General features: G+C 39.2%; 1 protein-coding gene across 1 annotated transcript in view; it reads right to left on the reverse strand.

Annotated features, from left to right (window-relative positions):
* The window catches only part of Grin3a (glutamate ionotropic receptor NMDA type subunit 3A), a 188516-nt gene that overhangs the window by 31034 nt on the left and 135741 nt on the right, over positions 1–21741 (reverse strand). Inside the window, exons 5-6 of the mRNA XM_052175785.1 lie at positions 19695–19810; positions 6390–6541 (exon numbers count right to left, since the gene is read on the reverse strand). Of these exons, the coding sequence (XP_052031745.1) occupies positions 6390–6541; positions 19695–19810 (268 nt within the window). The remainder of the gene's footprint in view (positions 1–6389; positions 6542–19694; positions 19811–21741) is intronic.

Consider the following 21741-nt stretch of genomic DNA (forward strand, 5'->3'; position numbering starts at 1 on the left):
CTATTTTTACTTTCGTACACACCCATAGAGTGCTCCTGCATAACAAGCTTCAAAATCAACTTCAGGTTTTAAAATTGCCTCCTAACAACCGTAACGGACTGTTGCTACATCCCTGCCTTGACTCATTCCATAGAGGACAGCATCCGAGGCTTGGAAATGCCAAGGACAGGGAAGGATGAAAGGTTGAAAAGCCAGGTTAGGGCCAGTGGTCAGGAGGCTGTGACCTGAGAGATGGAGGAGGCTCTGGAATAGGCAGGCAGAGATTCCAGATGAATACTTTGCTTGATAACAGGAAGTTGGAAGGGTAGAGAGGTGGGGCGGAGGAGCTGGAAGGCATGATCAAGATACATTGTATGAAAACAATTTTAATAATAAAAGAAAACAAATGGATAAAATTAAAATAGAGATACTGAGAAGTTTAGTAACTTACTTTTGTAGTACTTTATAATAAACGTGTTTCCCCAAATCCATAGAACTCCTTTCTCTACAGTGTTGAGTCTCTTGCTTGCTAACATCTGTTTCCTTTAGTCCCCAGTAGCATCCTTTGTATTCAGTCAGATGCCCTCGTGGCATTGAGAAATATATCAGCCTGAAGCTTGGAATAGGTCAAATATATTTCCCATGCATTTAGGGCTGTCTTCTCACGGTAATAAAACCAGAATGATCTTTAGCGAACGTGGTTTGTACTTCTCTCTCCTTGCTGACTAAGGATGGTTGGATCTCGTAGCCTGCAAGGTGGACCTGTCTGAAGGATTGTGCTGCTGATGTTCAGATGGCCAGACCAGGTGCTTTGCTGACCTCATCCCTTTCCTTTCTGTCACAAAGGGCTGTGCTAGATGACCTCCTCTCTTCCCCATTCATTTATATCTCTTTTTTTTTTCATCCTGATTTGTATCCTGGGAATTGACTTCCAGGGACCACATAGCTGGATTCCTTGCCCTAAGACAGAGGTAGAAGATCTGAGAGTTGGGAGGTAGGGCAGGGAGACAGAGAAAGGGGTGTTTTTTCCCCCTGGCTCTCTTATGGTGAGGCTAGGGGGACAGGTGAGCCCCTAATTAAGTAACCATCTCCTCCTTCTTCTTTGTGGTACTGGAGGATTGATCATAGGGACTTGGGCGTTTTGGCAAGGTTCCTATCAAATTAATATCAAATGCCTTCAAGTAAATGACCAATTTCTTAGAAAGCCCCATCCTCTTACTTGCTAGGTTCTGAGAATGGCTCTCCCTATTTTCTCCCTAAGCCGGCAATGTTATCATTGGTGGCTTCCCTGTATCTAATCTTGGAATCATGCTGACTTCTTTAAACAATTGGTTTCAAACAATAAAACTCCTCTCTGTCTCTGAGGATGCTTTCTGCTCTCTGCCAAGACCACTATTTCCTCTTCCTTTCAGCCTCTTATAGTTAAAAGGTGCAATTAGTCACAACATTATTTAGAGGAGACTTACAAAGAGGGGTCTCATCATCCATCTTAATAATGCCTTGGTGAATTTTGGGAGCTTGTTAAACTGTAATCTGCTGCCTTCTTTCCCTGGTTCATAAAATGAAGTTTCATAGGATTGTTTCCCTGGAGTTCCTAAATCCACTCAGGGACTTAGAAAATTGTATTGTTTTCGGCTGAGTCAAAGGAAGGTGAAGAGAGTTTACACCCTGTTGTGTGTTCCCCCCAGTACAACTGATCTGCAATGAGTCCACTGTGGCAGAACATAGTTGGGCTGTGAGGACTGTCAGGACCCACAGAGGTCAATTTAAAATTGTTCTCTGAAAGTTGTCAGAGTCTGACCTGGAGAGCTAGACTTGTAACATCCTGGGTGACTCTAGGGAGGAGATAAAACCTTAGATGTTTTTTTTTTCCCAAAATGAATTTATCTTCCTGAGAAATTATAGCTCAACAGCTCTGGGTTTGTGAAGAGACAGGAGGTGAATAGATCAAGGTTCCTACTCGAGGCCAAATGTGAATATCCAGCTGCCAGAAATGGAGGACCAGAAGGATCTTTCACGATTTCATATCAGGTGACCACATAAATCATTGTCCAGATACAGACATCCTTCAGAGAAAAGGAATATGTCTAATTACTTTGAAGGAAGAGACATTGACTGAGACTGTACTTGGAACAATAATAGAGTGTGAGGTTAGAAATAAACTGAGGAATGTTTTCCTTCAAGGTCAAAAGCACTTTTAGAAAAGTGCGGTCAAGATCATACCTACTCTATGATGTTGTGTCTTGTGCCCTGCCCTGGGTGCTGCAGGGAGGGGTGGAAGGGAGAGGGCCCACTTTTGTTAAACTGCTCTTGCACTATGATTCACCCATGATTCTGTTTCTCTGCATAAACACCCTGAGGCAGTGCAGGGCATTCAGCACAAAGAGTAGGCACTAGAAGTGCTAACAGCCACTTTTTTTCCTACTGATTTTTTTTTCTGGGAAAACATTGCAGAACAGAACAAAGAGAGCAAACAAGAGGATGAGAACCATGTAGGCCAAGGGAGGAAAGGGACACAGCAGGCCTGGGGCCTTTATAGAGGAGATCCAGTGTAGCCAGAGGAGAGGACTTTGGCCTTAGTGTCAAATTTGAATCATTTGGAGATTTTAAGTTGGTGACAGACACCAAAAACAGAGAACTCCAAGTGATTATTATTTAGCTCAACTTAAGCTACTGACTTGCTTTCTTTCTTGGCTGCCTTAGCTGACTGGTGTAAGCCCAGGCTTATTTCCTTCAGGGAAACCTACATTAATACTCACCAATAGCGTTAAAATGCCGTCAGTTATCCAGAGGAGAGAACACTGCTAACTCTGGCATTTTGAAAAGAAGACTTATTTAAAAACTTTCAAGTCATACTTCCCTGTTCTGATGCTAAAGCTTCCCAATGCTGCTGCCTCTTGGATCTCCCTCCCCCAGCAAAGTCTTGCTATGTGTCCCAAACTGGTCTTGAGCTTGTAATCTTCCTGCCTCAATGTCCCCAGCTCAGTGATTACAGCTATGCACCCTAATGTCTGGCTTCATCCATCTTTTTTTTTTTTTCATCATAGTTCCAAGGAAGATCCTATGTGAACTTAATTATTGAGGGCTTGACTATTTTAGCTTAGGCTCTAGTTGGAGTTATTAATTTTTTTAAACTTTTTTATTAGATATTTTCTTTCTTTACATTTCAAAAGTTATCCCCTTTCCTGATTTCTCCTCCGAAAATGCCCTATCCCATTCTTTTAAAATTGTTTCATTCATTTTATCATAGTTTGCCTAAGCTCTACCTACCACCGATCTCTTCTTTGTCTCGTCTCATTTACCACCTGCCTATATTAGTGCTTCAGGGATGCTGTAAATATGAACACAAGTTGGATGACTTAAAGTAACAGGAATATATCCTCTTAGAGTTTAGGAATCATTCCCCCAAATAAACAGAAAAAAGGAAACAAACAAACAAAAGTCCCCCTGAAATGGAGGCGCCATTGGGATTGCTTCTGAGGAACAAGTATATAAATAAGCAAACAAACACTCAGAAGAGTCAATAATAGAATAACCTCACAGCTAGTATCTCTCATTTCAAATCCCAAGAGAGACAGACTGATATAAATCAACCTGATGGCTTGTGTCTATATCCCCAACCTCCGCCCCTTCCAGCAGGTAGGCCTCTTCCCCCATGAGCCTTCTTATAATGACACCAGTCACTGGGTTTCGCGCCCAGTGTGGCCTCATCTTAATTACTCTTTCAAAGACTCCTTTTGCAAATATGGTCAAAGCCTTAGTTAGGTTCTGTGTAAAAATGAACTTGTGGGACACTGCTGAATGCAGTGCACTGTGAGTATCAGCCCTGTTTTAGTCTCTGACCTTTGCCCATGTTTAGTCTCTAGATTCTTGAAAATATTTTTTTCCCATACAGTACTTTCTAATCATGGGTTCTCCTTCCCTAACGCTTCCTAGATCCTCCCAACCTCCCTACCCATCCAACTCCATGCATTTTCTCCCCCTCTCTTTAGAAAACAAATGGGTAAAAAAACCCACCACCACTACCACCACCACCACTATCACCACCACCACCACCACCACCACCACCACCACCACCACCACCATCACCACCACTGACAGGTATAACAACAACAACTACACCAACACAGAAGAAGCACACACTCATACACCCTAAAAACATAAAACTGCAAACCATTATATACAAGCAAAAAACAGTAAGATAAAAATGCCCAAACAAAGCAATATGAGACAAACAAAGTCTACAAAAATATCATTGAGGTCATTCAGTGTTTTCACATCTACTTCTGGTCATGGGACCTATCCTTAAGTATGGTTTATATACCCAGTGAGAACCAATTGGAGGGAAATAATTTTTTCTTTGTAAGCTATTGCCAATTGGAGATAACTTCTTGGTTAGCGATGGGAACTCATGTCCATATCCCTCTCAGCACTGGAACCCCATCTGGCTTGAACCTGTGCAGGCCCTGTGCATGCTGCCACAATCTCTGTGAGTTCCCATTGACCCGTATTTTTTTTTTCAGGTACATTGTTCAATTTTTCTGATTTATCTACTTGACTTCTTGAGTGTCTACTTTGGAGGCACTGAAAATATAAAACAGGGTTTTTTTTTTTGCCTCTAGAGCTCTTATAGTTTAATGAAGAGATACATTAAAAACATTCTGATTATGTTTAAAGCAGTAATATTTATGTTATTACTGAGTGCTATTAAATGATACAAGATACATGAGATCATAAAGATCATAAAGGGAAGTATGATTTATATTGTTCAGTCTCTGTTTGAATTTGAAAAGTGAGATACTAGCTGTGAGCTTATTCTATTGTTGACTCTTCTATTTGTTTATGTGTGTATTTATTTATATATGTATTTATGTATGTAATTATGTATTTATATATTTATTTATTGTAGCATTGGGATCAAGTCAAAGGCCTTGGACACGCTAGGCGTGTACTGTTGCACAGAACTCTATCTGCAGTGCCTTGGCTGGGATTTTGTAATATGACGGCATTAGATGAGCAAAGGAGAAGAACCTTGGAAGGGAAGAGACAATAGCAAGCATAGGGAATCCAAGGCAGGGAAGCCATGGATTTATCTTCATTCTAAGATAAACATGGCACAGCTGTGATAAACCAGAAAGTGGCCCAAGAGAGGACTGTGCAGTGATCAAGGCCAGGTATCACAGGGCATGCCGCCATGACAGATTTTTGTCCCAGTGAAGATGGCTGTCAAACAGAAGAATGAGTGGCCATGTGGAAGGGGACTAAAGGAAGGCAGGTGCGAAACAGACCTCTTAGCGGCCATCTGTGGTGAGCCAGGTAAGGGATGGCAGCTTGGTCAGAGTGATGATGCGGGGTTGACAATAGACGGCTGTACCTGAGACATAGTTTGTAGAAGATGTAGCTTGTTGGAGAATGGAAAAGGTGGACATGAGAGGCGAAAGCACATATGGCAATCTGAATGTATGGCTAGGTGCACAGAAGATGCAAAGCCAGGAGGAAAAACAAGCGAGGTGGGAGCATGGAGGCTTAGACTTCTGACAGGTGAAATCTGAGATGCCTGCAGGGTACTCAGGAGATGTCGCACAGGCAGGCAGAGCTGCATTCTGTTGGGAATTCTTGCCAAATAGAGGCTATTTGAGCAATTATTGGCTTTAGGTGTGTTTTCTTCTTTCTTTTTAATGTCAGGATGGCCTTGGACTTGTTTATTTGGCTCTTCTCTTTAGAGTATTTGGCCCATGGCACTGGTTACAGTTTTCAGTATCCTATTTGAATCATCCAAATTGTGCTGTATTTTGCAAACTCCTTTTTAATTACACTGAAATGACACAACAGGAATTTCAACAGGAAGAAAATTTTGTCTATTTGTGTGCCTTAGCTTAGGCACATAGTAATTCTGGCCGAATAGTAAAAGCAGTAATGGTTGTTTTCACTTCTGAGAAGTTTCTATCCTGTAATCTGATAATTACTAGTTAAGGTGAGGATAGATTTTAAACTGACAAAGGGCTTATGACTCAACGCTGTAGCAGTGTTTTGAGTTAGACTCTAAGGCATGTTGTAAAATCCACACCAGAACCATCAGTTCAAGGTTAAAGCAAACACTATTCATGTTAGTCCCAGATATTCTTGCTACAATTTGGAAACATTTCTTCCATACTCAACAGATTTCTCAGGATTTAGAGCAGAAGTGAAAATTTAAATTTTTTTAATCCTTCAGAATAAAATCACATTTAAATCTAAAACTTGCACCTCTGACCAATACTGTAGTCACTTTTCAAGCAAATACAAGTGATCTGCATGTCATGAAGTATCCTGGTCCACTGTTGATCAGAAGGTACAACTGAAGGTATGTCCTTGTGGCTTTCAAGAGGAAGCTGTACAACACACCAGCATTATCAGTGGTCTTTCCTTACCTCAGTGACAGCAAAGCTTCTCTTGCCGCAGGGAACCACCTTGTACCACTTGTCGTGAAGCACATCCATAAACCCGTGAGACTTGTACTGACTGATGAGTTCAGATATATTAGAGGTCAGTGGAGAGTTGGGAGGGAGACCGATGCCGTATCCTAGAAGAAAATGCAACTGCGTATGAGTTCTTCAGACTGTTCTGAGAGGTGGCCACCATTCTTGTATGATATTGCCTCTGGATATGGTAACAAGGGCATGGTGAGTCTGTATTACATTTCCTTCCAAGGGCTCCAGAATGCCCTTGAGTGAGCTGTGACTCTGAGAAGATGCAATGGGTCAGCCCTTCTCTTCCGTATGTTTTTTTTAGAAGCAGTCTCTGAGGGTTTTGACAGGTCTGGGATTTCCTGGCCATCTTACCCAGTAAAATTGCATATGATGGTTAATTGTCAGCTTGATTGGATTGAGCAGTGCCTAGAAGATTAGGAATGTATACCACTGCGTATGCTTGTGAAGGCATTTCCAGAGAGGATTAATTGATGGAGAAGTTATTTACTTTAGCTCATGGTTTCAGAGTTTTCAATCCATATGCATGCGGGGAAGAAATAGAAAAGTTTATTTTTTTACAGCCATGAGACAGAAGGACATGTAAGAATATCCAGGACTAATATAAATAGCCCCATAGATACACCTCTCAAAAACAGTCACATTATGAATTCAACAAGGGATTATCCATTGATTAGGCCAGAGCTCTTAGGAGCCAATCACTTCTCCAGAACCCATAACTGGTAACCAACCCCCCAATGTAAGAACTGAGAGGAAACATTATAAATTCAAACCATAATACCACATGGACCTATATCTTCAGAAGTAAAAGAGCCACAAGAACTTATAATAACTAACTTTAATTGTCAAAAAATTGGTAATGTCAAATGTTGGAGAAGATATGGGAAAATAAGAACGCATACTGATGTAATTACTTTGGAAAACAATTTGGAGACATTTTGCATAGTTGAGCACTTACATTAAAACACAAGAACACTTCCAGACCATTTCTCCACAAATATATCAGGAAATATGATTAATAAGACTGTTTATAACCACAAAAGTTAGAAAGAACTCAAGTGATGTTTGACAAAAACCTTGAATAAATAAATTGTGGAATTTAATAGATGAATTGTGGAATTGTTCCATGATTGGGGATATTACATAACCGAGATTTACATGTTAGAAACAAATAAAGTGATACATGCACAACTCTTAGCAATATGCTATCGGGGGAAATGCCACTCCTCCAAACCTACAGGACGAATTTATTTTGTACACATAAACACACTCAGTAAAACAATGGATGTTTTAAGAATACATATGGGGGGGATGAAACTACATTTATAAAAAAAAGGATATGATAACTTAGAGACCCACGATGGCAGTTCTGCAAAGCATGGGGAAGCAGGAGAAGGGACAGACAAAGAGCAAACACGAGCATAATTGTCAGTGTTTTATTGATCAGTTTAGACTGTGCGCTCTTACTCTGTCCAGCTCCGTGGCTTTCCAGACTGTTAGCACACTGCTAATCTCTTCGAGGAGCCACGTGAAAGAGGCTAATTAACTACATCTTGTTCCCACAGTCAAAAAATAAAAAAAGAAGAAAAAGAAAAAAAGGAAGAAAGATTTTTCTATTTGCCCTCAAGATGATTGAGGGAGACAAGTGAAAAGGCTGTCAAAGATTCGAAGAACTTATTGAGACAAATACCTGCTCCAATTATTTCACTTTACGACTCGATTCCAACAGTATTAGTTTTTATTCTCTTTTTTTAAAGTGGTGAAGAAATACACAGCACCAAACAGGTTTTGGCTTTTAAAGAATTGTATGTTGGGTTTTTTTCTTTTCTTTTCTTTTTTGTGATCATTTGGTTTGTTTCTTAAGACAGCATCATCAAGGAAAAGATGACAATGTCAAAAGCATAATTTGAACTTTCTGTCCAACAGCTATCCTGAGGGCCCACTTTGTGACTGGTCGTTTTGATCTGAAAGGCGAGACTGATGATAATAGAATTTTAATGGGTTTCTGATGTTTTCATTAAGTAACACTTGGTATGGTAGCGACTATGCTTTTCTAAAAAGTAGATTTATTTTTGTTTACATGAATGCCTGCATAAATGTAAGTGCACCATGTGTAAGCCTGGTACCCAAGGAAGCCAGAAAAGGGCACCAGATCTCCCGCATCTGTACTTACCAGTGGTTGCCAACCGCCTGATGCAGGTAGGAACTAAACACAGGTTCTCTGAAAGAGCAGCAGGTGCTCGTGTGTAAGTTTTCTAAGGAGGTTTTTCTTTTCTTTCTTTTTTTTTTTTAATTCAATATATTTTTTATTTACATTTCAAATGATTTCCCATTTTCTAGCCCCCCACTCCCCGAAAGTCCCATAAGCCCCCTTCTCTCCCCCTGTCCTCCCACCCACCCCTTCCCCTTCCCCGTTCTGGCTTTGCTCTATACTGCTTCACTGTCTTTCCAGAACAAGGGGCCACTCCTCCATTCTTCTTGTACCTCATTTGATGTGTGGATTATGTTTTGGATATTCCAGTTTTCTAGGTTAATATCCACTTATTAGTGAGTGCATACCATGATTCATCTTTTGAGTCTGGGTTACCTCACTTAGTATGATGTTCTCCAGCTCCATCCATTTGCCTAAGAATTTCATGAATTCATTGTTTCTAATGGCTGAATAGTACTTCATTGTGTATATATACCACATTTTTTGCATCCACTCTTCTGTTGAGGGATACCTGGGTTCTTTCCAGCTTCCGGCAATTATAAATAGGGTTGCTATGAACATAGTGGAACATGTATCCTTATTACATGCTGGGGAATCTTCTGGGTATATGCCCAGGAGTGGTATAGCAGGATCTTCTGGAAGTGAGGTGCCCAGTTTTTGGAGGAACCGCCAGACTGATTTTCAGACTGGTTGTACCAATTTGCAACCCCACCAGCAGTGGAGGAATGTTCCTCTTTCTCCACATCCTTGCCAACACCTGCTGTCTCCTGAATTTTTAATCTTAGCCATTCTGACTGGTGTAAGGTGAAATCTCAGGGTTGTTTTGATTTGCATTTCCCTAATGACTAATGAAGTTGAGCATTTTTTAAGATGCTTCTCCGCCATCCGAAGTTCTTCAGGTGAGAATTCTTTGTTTAACTCTGTACCCCATTTTTTTAATAGGGTTGTTTGGTTTTCTGGAGTCAAACTTCTTGAGTTCTTTATATATATTGGATATTAGCCCTCTATCTGATGTAGGATTGGTGAAGATCTTTTCCCAATTTGTTGTTTGCCCATTTGTCCTTTTGATGGTGTCCTTTGCCTTACAGAAACTTAAGTTTTTGAAATACTATAGCAAACCAGTAGCCAACATCAAACTAAATGGAAAGAAACCTGAAACAATCCCACTAAAATCAGGGGCTAGACAAGGCTGCCCTCTCTCTCCATATCTATTCAATACAGTAATTGAAGTTCTAGCTAGAACAATTAGACAACAAAAGGAGGTCAAAGGGATACAAATTGAAGGGAAGAAGTCAAATTATCACTATTTGCAGATGATATGGTAGTATACTTAAGTGACCCAAAAAGACTCCACCAGAGAACTCCTATAGCTGATAAACAACTTCAGCAAAGTGGCCAGATATAAAATTAACTTAAGAAAATCAGTAGCCTTCCTATACTCAAAGGATAAACAGGTTGAGAAAGAAATTAGGGAAATGACACCCTTCACAATAGCCACAAACAATATAAAGTATCTTGGTGTGATTATAACCAAACAAGTGAAAGATGTGTATGACAGGAACTTCAAGTCTTTGGAGAAAGAAATCGAAGAAGACCTCAGAAGACAGAAAAATCTTCCATGCTCGTGGATTGGCAGGATTAATATAGTAAAAATGGCCATCTTGCCAAAAGCAATATACAGATTCAATTCAATCCTCATCAGAATCCCAACTCAATTCTTCTAGAGTTAGAAAGAGCAATTCTCAAATTCATCTGGAATAACAAAGAACCCAGGACAGCTAAATCTATCCTCAACAGTAAAAGAACTTCTGGGGGAATCAGTATCCCCGACCTCAAGCAGTACTACAGAGCAACTGTGCTAAAAACTGCATGGTATTGGTACAGTAACAGGCAGGTTGAACAATGGAATAGAACTGAAGACCTGGAAATGAACCCACACACCTATGGTCACTTGATCTTTGACAAAGGAACTACAACCATCCAGTGGAAAAAAAGATAGCCTTTTCAACAAATGGTGCTGGTTGAACTGGAGGTCAGCATGCTAAAGAATGCAAAATGATTCATTCTTATCTCCTTGTACTAAGCTCAAGTTCAAGTGGATCAAAACATCCACATAAACCAGACACACTGAAACTAATAGAAAAGAAACTGGGAAAGACCCTTGAGGACATGGGCACAGGGGAAAATTTCCTGAACAGAACTTAGAGCTTATGCTCTAAGATCAAGAATTGACAAAAGGGACCTCATAAAATTACAAAGTTTCTGTAAGGCAAAGGACATTGTCAAAAGGACAAAACAGCAACCAATAAAATTGGGAAAGATCTTTAAAAACACTACATCCTACAGAGGGCTTATATTCAAGACATAAGAACTCACAAAGGTAGACTTCAGAGAACCAAATAACCCCATTAAAAATGGGGTACAGAACTAAACAAAGAATTTTCACCTGAGGAATATCGAATGGCTGAGAAGCAACTAAAGAAATGTTCAATATCCTTAGTCATCAGGGAAATGCAAATCAAAATGACCCTGAGATTTTACCTCACACCAGTCAGAATGGCTAAGGAGAAAACAGGTGCTGGCAAGGATGTAGAGAAAGAGGAACACTCTTCCACTGCTGGTGGGGTTGCAAGTTGGTACTACCACTCTGGAAATCAGTCTGGCGGTTCCTCAGAAAACTGGGAATGATAATTCCAGAGGACCCTGCTATACCACTCCTGGGCATATACCCAGAGGATTCCCCAGCATGTAATAAGGATACATGCTCCACTATGTTCATAGCAGCCCTATTTATAATAGCCAGAAGCTAGAAAGAACTCAGATGTCCCTCAACAGAGAAATGGATACAGAAAATGTGGTATATATACACAATGGAGTACTATTCAGCCATTGAAAACAATGAATTCATGAAATTTTTAGGCAAATAGATGGAACTGGAGAGTATCATCCTAAATTAGGTAACCCAGTCTCAAAAGAACACTCATGGTATGCACTCACTGATAAGTGGATATTAGCCTAGAAGCTTGGAATACCCAAGACACAATTCACATACCAAATGATGCCCAAGAAGAAGGAAGGAGTGGCCCCTGGTCCTGGAAAGGCTCAGTGCAGCAGTGTAGGGGAATACCAGGACGGGGAAGTGGGAAGGGGTGCATTGGGGAACAGGGGGAGGGAAGAGGGCTTATGGGACTTTTGGGGAGGGGGGATCCAGGAAAGGGGAAATCATTTGAAATGTAAATAAAGAATATATAGGATAAAAAAAAGAAAAAAATTTTGAAACACGTTTTCAGTATTTATTACCAGGACAGGTGTACAAGGCCCACATATAATAATCTGTGATAAACTACAATATACTAATCTATTGATTCTCATCCACCCATCCGTCTATCTGTTCATTCATCAATATTTTATTGAGCAAACAGGTACTGTGTAAAGTGGTCCATGCATGTCAGTGGGGAGACATATTGAACAGTTAACTGCATGAAGCAAATTTTGTTATAATCAAGACAGGTATTGGGAGGGGGAAGAAAAAGGGCATTAGGAATATATAGGTGGGGAGGACTTGGAGCTGTGTGATGGAAATAGGTTGACACATAAGGATGATTAGCTTGGGTTAACTTTGCTGAGTATTAATGCATTTTTCCTCACTCAAGCAATAGCTTTCAACAACAACTTCTAACATTTATCAAGGACTTTCTATATTGTTCTCAAGTGCTGATCCTTAATAGTAGCATATTTTGCCACACAATGTAAATTATTCATGAGAAATAAATTTTTACTATCTTGTGATAAGACAGTTCAGTAAAGTCACTCTGGGATTCTAATATTGAAGCTTAGGGTATTCCAAGTTCCTCTGTGTGCCTCATGTATTCCTCACGTGTGGGGACATGACAGAGTATATATTACCTAAAGAGACTTTAATCTTGAGTGATTAAACTGCTAAGATCGCAAGCCAGCAAAACTAATGTTTGAAAGTAGGTTTGCTTGATTCTAAGAACAAATGTTCATTCCATTATATCTAATATAAGTCAAGGGAATAGTAGGCCTAATATTTGTAACCATGTGGATGCAATCCTCCCCAAATAAGTAATTTACTAGGAAACTAGTCATGAAGTTGTAGTGGCTCAGCAGTTAAAGGCACTTAATGCTCTTCCAGAGGACCTGGGTTTGTTTCTCAGCACCCATATTGGCAGGTTCACAACAGCTGATAATTTCAGTTTTAAGGATATCCAATGCCCTCCTCTAGTCTCTGTGTGGATCTTTCTGTATACAGCCAGTATACACAAAGACATACATACACAAATAAGTGAAAAAAATCTTCAAAAGTAAGTTATTATTAGCCAAAACCATTGTTCATGGGTAGAATTTGTTTATAAACTTAGCAATAAGTTCTGTCAAGAATATAGCAGTAGCCCTACTGTATGCCAAAAAACTAACTAGGAAGGGTCCCTCTAAAATTACAGCATTTCTCATAAAGATCTCCTTGAAACTAATAATTTCAACAGATATCAGTATAATAAATGGCAGGATAGTTTTCATTTTTTATTTGGAAAATACTGACTTTGCACATGTCTATCTGCTCATACATCCCACAAATATGTGTATAGTGTTGTGGGGTGTCTGTGTTAGGTTAGATGCACAGACTATGCATGGGAGGCTAAGATGATACCCAGCAGCTGTGCAGCATGGTGGAAGGTTATATGAGTTTTCTTGGAAAAAATGATAGATGAGGCATACACCCAATACAGGTAATGTACATCAACCAAAACACAATGAGGAGAGCAGAGCACACTTGCTGGGAGTTTAGAGGAAAGAGAATTTGCCACTGAACAAAACAACACAGAAACAACCTAGATGGGTTTTTGATAGGGCCATTTTTGTTTTGTTCTAAGTAGAGGAGACGAAAATGCATAAGAAAGTGTGAAAAATGTGAAATTACAACCCATGATTAAGCCTACATATTCTAAGAATATAATTTGGGCACTGTAACAAAAGCAGAGATACCAAGGAAAGGCTATGTTGAAGCTACAAAGACGTTTATAACAAATGGCTACCCAGGATATAATGAATATTAAATCATTCTACTCCATCATGCCTGGATTAATTTGCAATGGAAGCTAAAAATAAATTGACATTCTTTTAACTTTTTATTTTAATACATATATTGGACATTGATGTTTCAATGATTTCTCACATTAATAATAATTATTAACTAATTAAGACAAGGAAAGAATAGAAAAACATTATGTGTCTGTGAGAGAGAGGAATTTATTGCAGACATAAAAGTCCATTTTATTCAGAAACATAAAATGGTAAATCTTGAAGGTTTCATTTCTATTCTTTTGTTTTATTAGTTGCTTTTCAAAGTTGATCGTGTTCACTGTCAAAGAACTTATTTTTAAATTGCTGACTCAACTTAGTCAGAATTGCCTATATTATCATTAGAGCTGCGACTTTGCAGTACTGACAGGTCGGACTGTTTGTGGTTGATGAATGAGGCAAGATGGACTCCTTCAACCCTAAAGATGAAAGCACCAGGCACCCTGGAAATTGGATACAGCTTAATAGCCCAAGAGAGCAATTTCCCAAATAGAATCCCGATCTTTTCTCCGTGGATAAGTCAGCTTCGCTCAGCTGAGAGTAGTGGAGATACACTTTGACTAGCAAATGTGAAGTTAGAAAGTTCATAGCTAAAAAGAGTCTTCCCAAAATGTGGCTGGAAAATAGATATTTTGAAAAGAACTAAAAAAAATAGTGTTTTTTTAAAGCCCCAGGAACAAAGAGTCCTTCTATTTTGTGTCTGTCTTATTTACTCTGAGACAATGGTTCGGAGCATATTGTCATTGTTTCAATTTGAAAAATGGGGTTCCCGTCCCTAAAGCACATCAAGTTGGGAAGAGAAGTATATTGGAGGAGCTGAGATTCATGAAGGATATCTTGGGAAGGTTTTTGTCATGTATGATTCTCAACTTAATATCCTCATTATTATTAACTTGTCCAGTCAATCTCTGTACTGCGGATGCTTCCACATGCTTTATATGCACTATTTTACCTAACTTTGATAGCAACTTTATTCTAGGTGCTCATTTCATATTTTCATTATGCAGATGAGGAGATGGAAGAACAGATTAAGATGTTTTCCAGTGAGTGACAACAATTCTATTTCAATCCAAGGGCCAGACTCCAGAGTTAGTGCTCTAAGCACTGCATTAAATAATTATTGGAAAGCCAGTAAAAGAACAGCTCAGAAACAGTCAAAGGCCTTTGCTGAAAGGTTACAGATCATTATTGTGCAGTTACATTACTCTTTTTCTCTGCTTGACCTTTATTGTCTGCTAACTCCAATGCATAAATTTTGGGCATGTGTTCATTTATCTTAACACATTCCTTTTTATTCTCAAGAACATAATATGTCTTTGTGCCTCTGATGCATAGTATTTAATTTGACCAAACACTTTCTGTATACCCCTTGAACTGATATGTTTTAAAAATCATATTGTCATTTATTCTTTGAATATTTTATATATGTATACAATATATCTTGATAATATCCTCTGCTCTTCCCCTTTCCAAGACCCTTGGGCTTATCCAACTCATTTCTTTCCCAACTTCATGATCACCTCACTTTTCTTAATGACTCAGAGTCTGTTGGAGAGGGGGCTGTCTCCAGCTCTGTTGCCTGCCTTTGAATCCCCTTCCCCTTCCTGTGCTGCCTTGTCTGGCCTCAATGGGAGAGGATGTGCTTACTCCTGCTGCAACTTGATGTGCCAGGGAAGGTTGTTACCCCATGGGTGGGTTTTCCTGCCTCTGAAGAGAATGGGAGGGTGTAATGGGAAAGGAACATTTGAGGGTGGGATTTGGAAGAGCGGAAGGAGAGGGGCTGTGATTGGGATGTAAAGGAAATAAAAAATAAATCATTGAAAGGACTTTAAATGCAAGGAGGTAGAGGCACCCTCTCTCTAATAGGCCTTACTTTTACTTTAAAAGCTAATCAAGAGCAGAAAGCTGAGGTTGGGTGGAGGGTTTAGTAATTATCTTCCCTTTCTGGGCTACTGTAACAAAGTTCAAATTTCAGGGTAGCTTACAAGCAATAAAAGATACTTACTTCTCATAGTATTGATTCTTAGAAATTCAAGAACAGCCATGGGCAAATTCAGTGTTTTGTGAAGACCTCCTTTCTGATTCATAGATGGCTTCTAGTTGTATCTTAAAGTAGCTGTGTCTTCAAGAGCTTCCATGGGCCTGATAGGGGTACTAATGCTATCTCTTTAGAATCCTCATGATAGATTTAATCACTATCAAATCAGTTCCCCACTACCATTTCAGTAAGGATCAGATTTCATATGAATTTGGGGTGGCTGCATCCTCTATATTTGAGAGTCTAGAAGAGAGCAGTGGTCAGATTACTCAGTGTGTGCTCAGTATTATGTTGATCCAGTGTATATTCAGCATAATGGAATCCGTAGACTCTTTTTTGTCCTAAGTTCCTGAAATTATTTATTCATGGGAAAGTATGTGCATTTGAGTTAGTGAACATTAGTGAACTAGGTACTTATTTGATTTTGAACTGATAAGTTACATAATGAGAAATACATCATTTATTACACAGTTAGTGCATGTTAGCATTGCTCCAGATCCCATGGATGGGCACCTGCAATCTTATGTGCCAAATGGGTAATAAGCCAAAAATTTGCCTTGATGATTTTTTTATATGTATGTAGTCTAGTCTACTAGTCATGCATTTATAAATTCAAAATCTATATTTTTCAAAAGTTTTCATGAAAAACTGAAGGGAATATATGGAAATTCTTGAGATGAACATTGGAAAAAATCAGATTTCAAAAGCCAGGCATGATGCTGCCTGCATTCCCAACACTGAGGGCATAAAGAAGGATGAGCAAGAGTTCAAGATTGTCTGCTACCTACATGTGTGGCCTGAGGCTAGCCTATCCTATATAAGACTCGAATCTCAAACAAAAACCAAAAACCAAAAAACCCCAAACCAACAAAAAACCCCAAAATAACAAAAAACAACCAACAAACAAAAACCCAATCAACCAACAACCCCCTCAAAACAAACAAACAAACAAACAAACAAACAAACAAAACCCCAAACCAAAACCAACCAAGCAACCAACCAACCAACCAAATAAACAAACAAATCAAGAACAAGAAGTCAGCATTAAAAAATCATTAGGTCTGTTTTACTTTCTTGCAATGCTTGGGATTAAAGTTGAGGCTTTATGCGTGGTAAACAGGCAGTTGTCATTGAACTATACTCACATCTCATTTACTTTCTTTAATAGCCATTTCTCTGCTCCGTGTATATCTTATAAATAGTGCCTTTTGTAGTACTTAAAAGTCTTGTGCTATAGTTTGAATTTAAGCTGTTCCTGGAAGAGCTCTTGTGTTGAGGGATTGGCCATTGGGAGTTGATTGGAGCATGAAGGCTCTGCTCTGCCCTTTCCTCTCTTAATTTTTGCTTCATGGTCATCAGGAAGTGAGTGGGCTCATTCTACCATGTTTTCTTTGCAATATGTTCTGCCTTAGCACAGGCCCAGAAGCAACAGCCAAGCAACTTTAGGTTAAACTCTTGGAACTGTGGGGCCCCAAATCACTTCAAGTAACCAGTCACAGTGATGGAGAACTGATTGACAATATTTTGTGTTTAGAGTGTGAACTTGTTTTGGGGGGGGTGTCAATATTTATTATATTTTCTCATTTGCATTTTCCTATTGTTATATTTCCTGTGTGGCAAAATTCCAGACAAGAAAGCGACTTAGGGTTTATTTTGGCTCATAGTTTAAGGGTACAGTCCATCATGGTGGGAAGTCATGGGGGCAGGAACTTAAAGCAGTCTAGGACTCCAGACCAAGGAATGGTGCAGCTCACATTCAGGATGGGTCCTTCCTTCAATGATTCCAATCTAGGTACCCCCCACAAGTATGCCCAGAAGCTTATTTTCCAGGGGGATTCCAGATCCTGTTAAGTGGATAGTCAGTACTGACCATCATATATTCCATTCATTCAGAGAGGCAACCAATAGTGATGATAATGCTCTCTCTTCTCAAGTCTTTGATTTCTTCAAGCTTGAGTATGTCATTTTTGTGTTTATCCTCCTTGAGAACAAAGAAGTATCTAGAATGATAGGAACTACAAGACACTTAGTCTCAGGAGCACAGATGGAAGTGTAAACAGGAAACCAGTGGGGAGTTAATTGTGTGGCATCTGGCACTGAGGTCCAGCAGAGGCAAACAAGCCATCTTACCACGACTTTTTGACAAAATAGGGTTGCTCCCTGGAGACAAAGGTGGAAGATAGTGCCCCTCATTCTTATTCCCTCCACAAATGATTTGTTGTTAGCAACTACTAATGGGAGAAGGAGCCTCATTTACCCCACACATCAAGGACATAAATAAAATGTAACATCTCTCTGTATCTTCAGATGCTACATAAAATGGAATTTTCCATTTTTTCCATTAAAACAGTCTACTGAGCTTTCTACTGCCCACTACATTCCCACACAGAAATATATATGTAAAATTGTATTCTAGTCTTAACAGAAAATGCTACTACCGACTATCTCTTATCCTGACATCCTGAGTTTTATCACTGTCATCTTGCCTGTAGAGGAAACTTATAGCTTCTATGAAAGTCTCAAAGAAATGATAGCAGATGTTTGATTCCCATTCATTAAGAAACATGAATACAGAAAAAAAAATCCCCTTGTATATTTAAGACAGAGACCTACAGACAACTACAGTTGTGAGATTGAAATTAGAATGGTTTTATATCCTAGCTAACATAGGCACATATACAACCCACAACCCATGCAGATTTCTGAAAGCAGAACTTAGGAACTCCATGAGATTGTTTTAAACCAAAATATGTTGTGACAAGTATACATGGCTGTCTTGAGTGCCAGCATGTTCTGTCAGGCTGGGGAAGCTGGAGTTGGGAGGTATGGAATTTGCTGGTTCAATCTCTGTAGTCCACATGCCAGCTGTTGTTCAGAATGAAAGGAAATATTGACAAAACAATGCATCTTTAGTCCTGAAGTTTGATTGATGGGTTGATCTAGTTAGAAGCAAAGCTTGTTGCCAGCAGGAAGAAAAAGCAATCCTGGATCTCAAATAACATTTTTTTTAAGGTCCCAAAGGGTACCAAATATCAGAATTTGGTGTTTTTTCATTTATTTCCAGATTGGAAGATAATATTCTTTGTAAAATAATAGGTTTGAATCTCAATTCCAATATTGTCATCTAATTGTATAGTTATGAAAATATGATATAAGTTCTTGGCCTTTTTGTGTATAAACTGAGCAGACTAGACTTCATCAACATCTTCTCACAGAATTGTATTATCATGGCAAGTATAGATTTCTAGAAATAAGGCTTGCCAACTCAATAGGATTGCTTCAAGACCAAACTCAGGAAAATCTGGATAGGGCTCATTAAAAACTGAAAAGAGAAAGCTATTTCCAGATATCTATGAAATTTACCATAAAGCAGGCAATGTAAGTCCACACATGGTCAACTTTGTTTTGTGTATTCATATGATATATAGGGTCTTATCATATTTTTAGTTTTTTTTTTGATCAACTAGATTCATTATGGTATTTAACTCTTCAAAAACACTCATTAAATAGAGGCTGAGACAGATCAATGGTACAAGCAGTTGCTTAGTAACTACAAAGCCCAAGGTTTGGTCCTTACCACAGAAAACAAAACAAAACCAAACAAAACACAAATACAAATTCACATTAAATAGTATTGGAATTCTTATGACCATCACTCCCTGATACTGGAACATCATCATTTAGGAAACTACTATTTGTTTACCCTAACAATTTCACAAGAACTTTTGTTGAGTTGGTGAAAAATAAATCTCTGATGTCAACAAACTTAGTAGCTGAATGCTTATGAGTTGAAAATGAAAACAAGAGAAGATGAATCACTTTCTGCCTCTGGCACCTGTGACTTGCTAGCTTAGCAAACAGTGCATCTGGGAAAAAGTGAACTAAGAATGATAGATACCTTCGATGGCAAATGGCTTTCCTACTGTCAGAAGCTTGCAGTCAGCATCTATTGACACTTCATAATCCAGAAGGGCTTTGTCCATGATGAAGGCGTCTAGTTTCTCTGGATCATTCCTATATTTAAAACCAAGGGAAGAAAAGAGAAAGTGATTGAACTGGTTCATTACTTGTCAGAAAGCTGTAGCCTGACAGTTGGCTTTGTTTAGGGGACGGAAACTTGGATACCAAGGCCAGTACAAATTTTTCAGCTGCTGACACTTGCTGGCATATTGTTGACTTGGAGAGTAGATACCAGGGAAATAGGCATTCTTTTTAGACTGCACAAGTTCTTTCCTGTGGGTGTATCTACCAACCTCCTTCTTAACTCTCTTTACTTCTTTTCTGCCATTAGAATTTTCTAAACAGTGTTGCAAGATAGCACCTCTCAATTTAGTGTAGCCTTAGTCATTCTCCTTGTAAAAACCAGAGTAAGGCTATGCAGACCTAACTCAGAGAGGCTACCTGTAATCTCAGAGGAGAATATTGTTAGGGCTCATCAACAATTTTAAAGAGAAGGATAATCATAGACACAGGTAAGATTCACCACCAGGCAAGAAATTACTAACAGTGCCTAGGACACACATAGACATAATAAATGGTTCTCTCTTTGGCATCAGTTGCCACTAAATTGTTTTCCCATTCTTCCAGGAAGTGAGTCACATAATTCAGAATGCATCTCTGTTTCCAGGAATATCGTACTTAAGTTACAATAACTTAATTTTGATATGTTTAACATCAACTAAAATGAAAATGCTTCACAGATCCCAAGCAAGAGAAAGTTCCTAAAAGGGCCGAAGAGCGTGAATTATTTCCTAGGGCTTGTTGATGAGACACCTTAATGGAATCTGGGTAATAAAATCAAACTCTAGTCTGAAGATGTATCCTTAATCAAAATTTCACTGCCACAGCAACAAAATGCACCTTGAAAGGGCTCCATAGCAACATGGCAATGGCCTATGAATTGGATAGAAGTGGACCGATATGATCTAGCCATAAGTAGTTCTAGTTTGACAGATCTCCAGTTTATCCTATTGTAGAAACATATCTTCGAGAGCATTCATTTAAGACTATATATTAACGACTACAAAAAGTTCCACCTTGTCCTGCCATGCTGCCGCCCTGCTTGTCAACTACTGCCAGATAACTGAGAGCCCTTGCTGTCTGCCTGGTAGCCCATCTTCAATCTCACAGCTGTGCAATTGTCTGGGGGAGAGAAATGAAGAGAGTCTGGGAGGCAGTGGAGCTCTAAAGTGTGTCATGGAAGGGCTCTAATGTTTTGATGTTTTTGCCAACTTGAGTGTTGTTTTGTAGTATTTAAACTTCATAAATAATTCTGTGAAAGCTATGGGCATACCGCTTCCTGCCTCCCTGAGCTCTAGTTAAAAACCCATGAAATGGTTGAAAAAGATATTTCTATATCTCTCAGGGAACATGAAGCCCTTATGTCCTATAAAAATCCTTTCTTCCTTTCCTTCTTGAAAAAGGAGTTAAGGTGGCTTCATGCTCACTGAGAAAATTCCAATAGGTTAAGATAGAAAAACTGTTTTCCTGATGTTGAACTAAGACGTGGCTTAGCAGGTTGAATACAAATTGTTGTTCTGATGCCATCAGGTAGGAGAGCAGAGGACAGGTCCTCCTCTTGCAGACATTTAGAGCCATTCATTCGAGCAGACTCATCACTGCGTTGCTTGGCATTTGATTCCACTGAATTTCAAGCTCTGATAATCTGTCATGGCAACATGATTGGCTTTGATTGCCTCTCATAAATTCTGATGAGAGGGACGCAGGCACAGGAGTCACTGCCTTCTATCTTATTTCTTTCCTACGGCAAATCTCTGAGATAAATTTCCATTTCCTTGTGGCAAAATGAGGCATTCCACAGGATTAGGGATTCACTTTGAAGGGAAGGGTTGCTTTGGGACACTTTATCCTTTGGCCACATTTCCTCTGTGTTGAATCATCTCAGCATTTTGTTTAAGCCAACATTTCTTCCCTTGCCATCTACT

The sequence above is a fragment of the Apodemus sylvaticus genome, chromosome 3, assembly GCF_947179515.1.
Source record: "Apodemus sylvaticus chromosome 3, mApoSyl1.1, whole genome shotgun sequence".
Lineage (NCBI taxonomy): Eukaryota > Metazoa > Chordata > Mammalia > Rodentia > Muridae > Apodemus > Apodemus sylvaticus.